General features: G+C 41.9%; 1 protein-coding gene across 7 annotated transcripts; it reads left to right on the top strand.

The window, feature by feature from the left end:
• Positions 1–8,255, top strand: arl13b (ADP-ribosylation factor-like 13b). 7 transcript variants are annotated; one of them, XM_086117623.1, is made up of 10 exons: positions 1–511; positions 3,617–3,687; positions 3,758–4,007; positions 4,762–4,867; positions 5,019–5,221; positions 5,443–5,557; positions 5,644–5,785; positions 6,089–6,211; positions 7,556–7,624; positions 7,871–8,255. In XM_086117623.1, the coding sequence occupies exons 1-10, from the start codon at positions 453–455 to the stop codon at positions 7,945–7,947; spliced, it is 1,215 nt and encodes a 404-aa protein (XP_085973749.1). In that variant the 5' UTR covers positions 1–452; the 3' UTR covers positions 7,948–8,255. The 7 variants fall into 7 exon arrangements, with proteins under 7 accessions (XP_085973749.1, XP_085973723.1, XP_085973716.1 ...); XM_086117614.1 differs by lacking the exon at positions 1–511 and adding an exon at positions 888–2,375 and having other exon boundaries at positions 3,615–3,687; XM_086117630.1 differs by lacking the exon at positions 1–511 and adding an exon at positions 1,838–2,375 and having other exon boundaries at positions 3,615–3,687; positions 8,016–8,255.
• Positions 8,256–9,702: the final 1,447 nt, after the last annotated feature.

Consider the following 9,702-nt stretch of genomic DNA (forward strand, 5'->3'; position numbering starts at 1 on the left):
ACGCCCGCATCCTAGCAACAAAAGAGGAGGCACAGCAAAGCGGAAGGAAGCTAATTGCTAAGTGCCTCGTTCGCAATGTAAACAAACATGTTACTCGTTTTGATATTGTGCTGTTTTAAAACCCGACTCTCGGTTCAGGGTGAAGCCAAATCTTACTCAGAAGGTAACTGACGTGTGTCGAGACTAAGACGAGTTCAACAAGCTGCGGTTATCGCCAGCTCGAAGCGCGAGCGTTAGCTTCAGATAACGGGTTTCGGGGTTTTTTGGGCTATGTATTCAACGTCGCCGAGGTTACCAGTGGAAATGATGCCAAGCATTTAAATGGCTATTTAAATGGCTATTAAAGACTTGTCATAATGTAGTAAGGGTAACGGTCGCCACTCAAAGCGACTGAAAAGGGACTCCTGAGGTTCGATGACCACTTGACTGCAGACGCCCGCACTTGGCCTGACATGTTCAGCCTCATGGCGAATTGTTGTACCTGGCTGAAACGCTGGCGAGAGCCGGCAAGGTAAGTTAAATTTTACTTTAAAAATGTTCACAATTCAAGAAAATCGTTTTTGTTTGTTCAAGCGATTTGTACATCAGCTTTGATTTGCAGTTGTGTCAACTCAGTAGCCCTTGAAAATGGGCCATGTTAAATTAAATAATTATCAATTGGTAAATCAAATTTTTTATTCCATTGATAAACATTGACGTGGCGCCAGACTTAACCATGTTAAAAAGTCGTCTCACAAAGTAACATCTTTGTTCTAATACAAGACAGAAAAGAAATTCGGCATACAGACTCAGGACAAAAAAATGACACATATAATCATATAATTTTAGTGAAGGAATTCATGCGTTCTAGACCTGCTCCATTTGTAAAGTTCCCTGTATTTTTCTTTATTTCTTCGATATCTCATTTTCTGTCTGCACCTCTTTTAAACAGTGCCACCTAAAGCTCAGTTTGAGACGCCGCATAACTAAAATGCCTTTTATTACAGGCTTTAAGTGTGGCGAGACTGCTAGAAAAACATGCAGTCGTTTGTTAAATGTCCTTAATGACAAGATGTTGGTCTAAAAAGTGTTGCATTTGAGTGAAACGTGTGGCGTTTTCGAGAAAAGTTGTTTTTGAACAATATTTGGTTAAAATAAATCATATTTTCATTGCCCTTCTCAATTGTTTTATCAGCAAATATTCAAATGTACATGTGCATCCTTTGCTAAAATACATGTCATTATGGTTGTTTTGGACCAGAGAGACACATAGTGTGTTCCATAAGCTTCCCTTAGTGGTACACTTACGAATCACTGAATTAAATGCAAATAAGCTAAAATAGATTTAATACATGAAATCTACAGCTAAACATGTTAGAATGGATGAAAATGTCTTTGCAACAACCGATGCCAAGTAAATGAAGGGAGGTACAAATGAAAGTACAGTAACAGTTAACATTGTTTTTAACTTTTAAGGACAACACCTGCCTATTGATCTTTAAAGCCCCCATCTCACTGAGCGGTGAACAATTGTGACTCTTTTCAAAGGCAGCGAATGTCGCATTCACGTCAGAGTTCGTCAGGGTTTGTTCAAGGTCGCAAATGTTCGCCAAACAGTCACTGGATGTTCACCTGAATTTTCCTTTGCAACAAGAAAAAATGTCGACCGAATGTAATGCGACCGTTTCACAAACATTTGTGACCTGCACCGAAACTTGACGAACTCTACCGACAACGCAACATTCACTGTTTGACGCTGACTAGGATTGAGAATGGTTTGTTTTCAAACATTCAGGTACAACTTGTATGTGATAAAATTTTAATCATTAATTTCTGGATTTTTTAAAAACGTTTTTATTAGGATTAATTATTTTCCTCTATTAAAGCAGAGTGTTAAAGTTCCAACTATGAATAGTGTTACAATGGCATACTTTTTAGGAATAAAATATCTGTCTCATTTTTGAACACTTGGGCCTATTTTAATGTTGATATTTTTTGCTGCCCCTCCCACAGGTTACTTTATTTTACTGTACTATGTGTTTTGCATGTTCAAAATTTATTCCCCGTGAAAAAAAAAAGACTTATACAGTAATAGACAATCATAACGTAAGGAAAAAGGCACAACCCACGTGGTACATGTGAGTCATCTGAGCCTGTGGATTTAGTCAGAAATCCCGCTCTAATCCCACAGCCAGGTCTGTTCTCTCTCCTTTGATACTTACTCCGAGGGGTTTGCAACCTAGAACGTGAAGGGTTACGTGGTCGCGGGTAGTGAGCGCTCATTATATCGGCTTTCCGTGGATTTACATGATGAAGTTGCTCTGATGAGGGCCAGCTGGCTCCAGAGGACGCTTAGATGGATTAAGTGCTTGATGTCCTTTCAACTCAAGCGTCAAAGTTAAGTATGAAGAAAGGAAACAAGAGGGTATGCGCTTACTGTCACCTTGGAAACATCCTTGCAATTCTTTTGTTGGTTATACAGTAAATGTCTATTGTTGGTCTTTGTCACTTGGTGAGTACATTAGCATGCTGGAGCGACAAACTGCGTATTCATTCAGCATTAAAAGGCTAATGGTGCAGAGTGGGGCCTTGAGATGTGAATGTAATTTATTCCGTGACCATTGCTCATAACTTAAAACATGCATCTCTCAAATCATCTTTCCTCATTGAAATGAATGAAGTTGCCAATAATCATGCATGCGTAATCATACATAAGGAAACATAGCATATCTGTGCTTTATTTAAAAACAAATGAGAGAAATAACATCATTAAATTGAAAAAAAACAAAACATTTATGCATCATGATTTCATGCAGCAATCTAATTCATTGCACCCTTCTGTTGTGCCAGTCTTGGCCACCGGAAGGCAGTATAAGACTGTCATATGGACCAAAACGAAGAAGAATAGTACTTCTTCCTCAACAATTACTGTGCTACTTTAAGTGCCTTAGTAATATGTAATACTTGTGGGTTTTGTTTGTTTTTTTTGTAGGGGGGAGAAAATAAGGAATAGATGCCGTCGAGTATTGTCACATTTTCTGTACATGTGTTGTTCCACCGTTTGTGTAAATAAAAGAAAATAAATTTTTTTCTAAAACCGCAACTATTGGGGCCACCTGTTGGCATTTCGGTGCCATTTTGCATTTTTATTTTTATTTTTAGGATTAAGATAAGCAGCATTTCCGAAGACAAAGATATGTGGTTATTTTAAATGCGCAACCTCTAATTCTCTTAGTTTTATTTCTAGCTTGACAGTCAACACGAACTGGGAGTGGCATTAAATAGTTTAAAGGCACTTAAACTGCGTCTGTTAGGTGAGGTAAACGGAGTTCACTGGCACCATCCAGTGTCCGTATCTCTAGTTTCCACTTGTGAGTAAAAGTGAAAAAAATTGGCCACATGGTGGCTTGTATCCTGAAAAACTCGGAAGTCGGGTCACTTGTGTCTCATGGCGCCGCTCTATTAAAGGAAGACATTTCATTGAATAGTTGGATGACAATAACTGGCTCACACAATCCACTCACTAATTTGCCTTTTTTTTTATAACTGGCTTATCTGTGTCTTCCAATGTGACAGTTGGCTTTCTCTCGCTGATAAATTGGAATAAGCGTATTAATGCTTATTTCTTCTCCAACAGAAAAGTGACTCTAGTGATGGTGGGACTGGATAACGCGGGGAAGACCGCCACAGTACGAGGAATCCAAGGAGGTTTGGACCTGGTTTCGAAGTGTGTTCTTTTTACAGATTGATTCTGCTAACCTTTGACATTGCTTTTCAGAGAATCCCCAGGATGTTGCTCCAACTGTGGGTTTTTCCAAGGTTGACCTGAAGCAGGGAAAATTTGAGGTCACCATCTTCGATCTGGGGGGTGGGAAGAGGATCCGCGGGATATGGAAGAATTACTACTCGGAGTCGCACGGTGTGGTGTTTGTGGTGGACTCCAGCGATGTGCAGCGGATTCAGGAGACACGAGAGACCATGGCGGAGGTTCTACAGCACCCGCGTATCGCTGGGAAGCCTGTGCTTGTGTGAGTGGATGCAACTGAATTCAAAATCTTCCGAACTTGTATGTAAGCTGAGGTAGCCGTGCATGCAAGACGGGCTTCAATATTTCATATTTTTAAACATAATGCCACCTTCCTAAAATAATGGCCTCGGCCCTTGTTTTCAGGCTAAAAAAGTAGTTGCAGTTTAAAAAAAATTAAAATCAGTAATTTGAACCTCTTGTTCCTTAACAGTTTTGGCAGCGACATGCAAGTTTTTCCGATCCAGTGCCCACCCAGTTTCTGTCGTGCAATAAATACAGTCAAACCTCGGTTTTCGTCCATAATCCGTTCCAGAAGGCTGTTCGAAAACCGAAACCACGCTCTTTTTAAAATAAAAATGTTTATTGAGCACGTCTGCTCACAATGGAAAGCAACACGAGGAAGCGTCACTTCCTCGTGTAAGGAAGGCGAAAGGAGTCATATGGTGCATTGGAGTGTGCTCAGTTTGTTCGAGAATCGAAATTTGTTCGTCATCCGAGGCAGAAAAAACTCGAAATTTTTGGTTGAAAACCGAATTGGTCGAGAACCGAAATGTTCGAAAACTGAGGTTTGACTGTACCTCCATTGCAGTTGAAAATGTCTTTCAACTGCTCAATGCTTGTCAAATAACACTTTTCATGGTTTCAGAGGTTTTAGAGTCTGAGGAGGCTGTAAATTAGGCAGTGATGGCTGCTTCCACCTTTCGTGACGCAGGACAACACCTGTTCTTCAATTTAGTTCTTGTCTCTGGTTCCAGACTTGCCAACAAACAGGATCAGGAAGGAGCACTGGCCGAAGCAGACATCATTGAGAACCTATCGCTAGAGAAGCTTGTGAATGAGAACAAGTGTCTCTGTCAAATCGTAAGTGCTTCTGCACCTGTTGTGAAATGGCCGCTGAGTGACATGAGCTCTGCCGGTTATTGAACTCACAGCCTCCCCTGTGCTCTTGTTGGGGGTCCTCGCCCACTTCATCGGGGCTGTGCTCATGAAATACTTTCTAATCCTTTTCCAGGAGCCGTGCTCTGCGGTTCTGGGTTACGGCAAAAAGGTTGACAAATCCATCAAAAGAGGTCTGGGCTGGCTGCTCAACAACATTGCCAAAGATTTTGAGGCCATTACTGAGCGTGTGCAGAAAGACACTGCGGAGCAGCGTGCTCAGGAAGAGCAGGATAAGAAAGAAAGAGCAGAACGAGTCCGGCGGATAAGAGAAGAGAGGTGAGCCGGCAGCTATGGCGAGATACATCGTGTATCCTGGACTCTTACCCTGAGCAAGAATAGAAGACAATATCTGTCCTTGTTCTCTGCAACCGCAGTGTAATTAATTTTTTTCCCCATCATTTTGAGGATAAACACATTTGACCCGAGCGTATTATTTTGTACAGTAACCTTCCCAAGAAGATGGATGCCAAAAGGTTAATACATTTTTTTTCTTCTAGAGAGCGGCAGGAGAGGGAAGAGGCAGAACGGGAGGGCAAGCAGGCCTGCCAAGAGGAACCTGACGAAGAAAACATGGCCAACCCCTTCCAGCCGATTGAAAATGTCATCACCGAGGTGTGAAAAGACTCCCCAACATAAAAACGAGGCGCCGTGTGATTGCGAGGGTGACCAGTTTCTCTTGCATCATGAATATAATTCAGAGTGGGGATAAAGCAGAAGAGAGAAGGCAACAAGAGCTGCGGGACTGTACGATCAACAGTCTGAAGGCAGGTGGCGATTACGAGGAGGAGACCCCTGAGGAGACGGACAACGCCAGACACACTCTGGATAATTCCACCTCAAGTAAGTGCATTTGTACCTCACGCAGCCTTTCAGAAAGGTTGGAGGTTCTATCCATGGCTTGCTCTGAGTGTACCTTTCAATGACGTTACAATTGAATGGTGGAAAATGAGATGGAGGCAGTGGGCACTTTGAAACGACTTTTGCCAAAGCAACAAGTGCCACTTAATGGAAACAGTCCTTGAATAGCAGAGAGAGAGCCCTGTAGAAATGGTATCAAACAAACAAGTTTTTTTTAAAATGGTGGTGACTCTCTCCGTCATTGTCCTCATCATTTCAAATGTATCACACCACATTTTGTCATAGGCACGGCCACTGAGCAAAGCAAGAAGAAGGTGAGAAAATTGTACCTGAAGCGGAAGCACCGCGTGGACCCACTGAATACGGAGGAGGGGCAAACGGAGAGGGTCACCCCTCCGCCCCTTCCAGGTTTGTCGTTTCCACTTCACACTTTCTCTTCTCAACTTGATTTGCATTAATGATCTTTAAGTTGTTTTTGTTTTTCATTTCTTGATATAAAACTGAGGAAGGAGCAAGTCGCCACTGTTGCATTTTGAGACTGTTAGCTGATAGCATTAGTTGTTCATCCTTCTGATACCCTGTGTGCGGTGGTGCCTTGAGAGTCAAGTTTATTTCTTTCAACGACCACGGTTGTAATTCAAAACTGTCTTATCTCAAATTACCTTTCCCGATTGAAATGGATGGAAATGATATTCATCAGTTTCCAGCCTCCCGTACAACAACAGATTTGTAAATATTTTATTTATTTTTTTAAATTAGACAAATACCAGTCTCTAATATCACACTGTAAAAACAATCAAATACGAAGTAAGGCATTATTAAATGAGCTTAAAGTGAATAACATTTAATATTTGGCTGAGCATCAGCTCATATTTCTAAAAAGTCTTGTCCCTCATATCTCAAAGCGCCACTGTAATAATAATAATAATAATAGATTTTATTTATAAGCGCCTTTCAAGACACCCAAGGACACTTTACAATAACAAATAACACAAAACAATACGGGTTGAGCAGCGGCAGCCAAAACGCGCCAGCGTTCACTCAACCCGAAAGTCAGAAAGAAACAAGGGAGGGAGAGGGGGAGAAAGTTTACTATATGTACAATATGCATGTACAGTATGTGTGTCTTGCGATATAATGTGTCAGTGTTTCCCAACCTTTATTGAGCTGAAGTATATACTGTACATTAAAATCTCGCTTTTAATGTAACACACCACCAAGCAAAAATGTCACAAAAAGTATCGAGTACACACTATGCGAAAGTAATGATGTTCTCTTCTTAGTTTACTCACAAGGGGACTTGCTCTATGCGTTATCTGAGCCTATTTAGTTACACACAAAGCTAGTCGGTTTTCTCCAGTTACTCCGGTTTCCTCCCACATTCCCAAAGCATGCATGGCAGGCTGATTCAACGCTCCAAATTGTCCCGAGGTGTGAGTGTGAGTGCGGCTGGTTGTTCGTCTCCATGTGCCCTGCCATTAGATGGCAACCGGTACAGGGTGTCCCCCGCCTACTGTCCGAAGACAGCTGGGATAGGCTCCAGCATGCCCCGCGACCCTTGTGAGGTTAAAGCGGCTCAGAAAATGGAAATGGACAAAGCTAGACAGTTGTATGAATAGCAACAAGTTTACCATCAGGTTAATTGTGCCGTCCGCCATCTAGTGGACAAGCGTTGAATTGTTCTGTCTGGCTATAAATTGCTGGCAATTGCTAAATTGTTCAATGTTTTACTGCCTTTTTTTTCTATTGTAGTTGGATGGGCGTCTCCTAAAGTTACTAGGCTGCCCAAACTAGAGCCTCTCTGGGACTCAAAAGCCTCTGGTAAAAACAGCCACGTTGAGAATCTAATTCATGCCTTCATTTCATTCTTTAACAACTTCCATCTACTCTCATGCATGAGATTGATCGTCTCCAATGACTTGTTGGGCTTTACATCCATCCATCTCCATATGGCATTTTCTTGTCCCTTTTATCCCATTCTGTGTTTCTTTTGAATGATGCATGGATTAATTTCAGGATGAACCGGCTCTGTAATAACTTAGCGAAACTTTCTCTTCCACTCCACAGAGTTTTACAAGAAGCCACTCCCACCTGTCACAAATAAGCCGCAGCCTAACAGTGACACATATGATGTCGTTTTTTAACCTCTTACTGACTGCTACCCCCTGCCCCTCCGAAATCACGGCTCTCCCCTTTTGCTTTCTGTCCCAAGCAAGTGCAGTGTAAACAACACTCTGCAGCAGTTTGATGCATGTCTGGGAAAGAGCTGCCCGGGAGGATGGAAGTACGACGTAAAAGAGAAAGGAGCAACCCGGAGACGGATGCTCTGTTCAGCCGCCATAAAACTGGGCTTTCACAGACTAACAACAAAATGAACACGTTTACAATACGCTTGTTTATTCATGTACCATATATTTTTACTACGTTATTAAACAAAATGAACACCGATGTATTCCTGTTGCATCATTGTTTTGTGACTTTTGAGCATTTTTTTCTTGAACACTGTAAAACTCGCAAACAGAATTAGTTAAACATTGACTGAAAGTTAATGAAAATAATGGTCGAACACACAAGCCGAATTCCGACGTTCCAAAGTTGGGATATTGTGTTAAACAGAAATAAAACCAAAATGTCATGATTTGCAAATCATGTTCAAACTATATTCAAGTGAATACACGACAAAGACAAGATATGTCATGTTCAAACTGATGACCTTTATTGTTTTTATCAAATAATCATTAACTTTGAATTTTATGGCTGCAACATGTGTTCTCAAAAAGCTGGGAGAGGTGGCAAAAAAGACTGAGAAACTCGAGAAATGCTCATCAAACCCCCGTTTGGCACATCCCACAGGTGAGCAGGCTAACTGAGAACAGGTGTGTCCGAGTTAGACGGATAATCAAACCTCAGTCCAGGCAGCCTCGTTGACTGTCAAAAGGGGGGACATGGACATGACAACATGGACAATCCTGCATAACTTGATGGACCCAGTCGGTAATCCTTTGCTCCGAAAAGTATCTCTACCTGACTTCATATCAATACCTTTGCTGTTATTGGGGCTTAAAAGCGTTGTCCGTAGGGCCAGTATCGATCTGAGAATACATGCTTGACGCCGGCTCACGTAAACCTCTCCTCCTTACTGGTGTAGTGTTTATAACGTCCGATGATATTGAGCTGGCAGTCAGGGAATCATTCAGATCATTGACTTGGTTTCCGGAACGTGTTCCGGCATAGATTGCACACACCCCTGCAGGTAGGATGCTTTTTACATAGTTTCCCAGGTGCAGTATAGAGCCACGAGAAAAGAGCTATTATGTACGAGACTGAAAATGTCATGCATCACGTCGACAAAACATACATGAGAATGTATTGACTGTAGATTTGGAAACGTCTCCACTGGGGACTGTAATATGTGTTGCAACCATTGCCAAAGGTTTGAAAAGACTTGAAGCACAGGCACTATGATGAACAAATGCAACCCAGAATGCAAACATTTGCATGTGTGCGATTTGTTTCGAATAGGTCGAAATAAGCAGCATGCCCGAATAAGCGTTGACTGAACTGTGCGAACAAACCTTTGGTGCTCTTTTCACTGTATTGTGAAATGCTAATAGTCTTTAAAAAGCTTTAATAGTTCGGTAAGTAAATTGTGAAAAAAAATATTCCATGGATATGTTAAAAAATGGGTAGAACACAAGAGGAATTCGATTCCAGCTCCGGCCTCCCTGTGTGGAGTTTGCATGTTCTCCCCGGGCCTGCGTGGGTTTTCTCCGGGTGCTCCGGTTTCCTCCCACATTCCAAAAACATGCATGGCAGGCTGATTGGACGCGCTAAATTGTCCCTGGGTGTGAGTGTGGGCGTGGATGGTTGTTCGTCTCTGTGTGCCCTGTGATTGGCTG

This window comes from Hippocampus guttulatus, chromosome 1 (genome assembly GCF_054856545.1).
Source record: "Hippocampus guttulatus isolate MCC_2025c chromosome 1, RoL_Hgut_1.0, whole genome shotgun sequence".
NCBI classification, from domain to species: Eukaryota; Metazoa; Chordata; class Actinopteri; order Syngnathiformes; family Syngnathidae; genus Hippocampus; species Hippocampus guttulatus.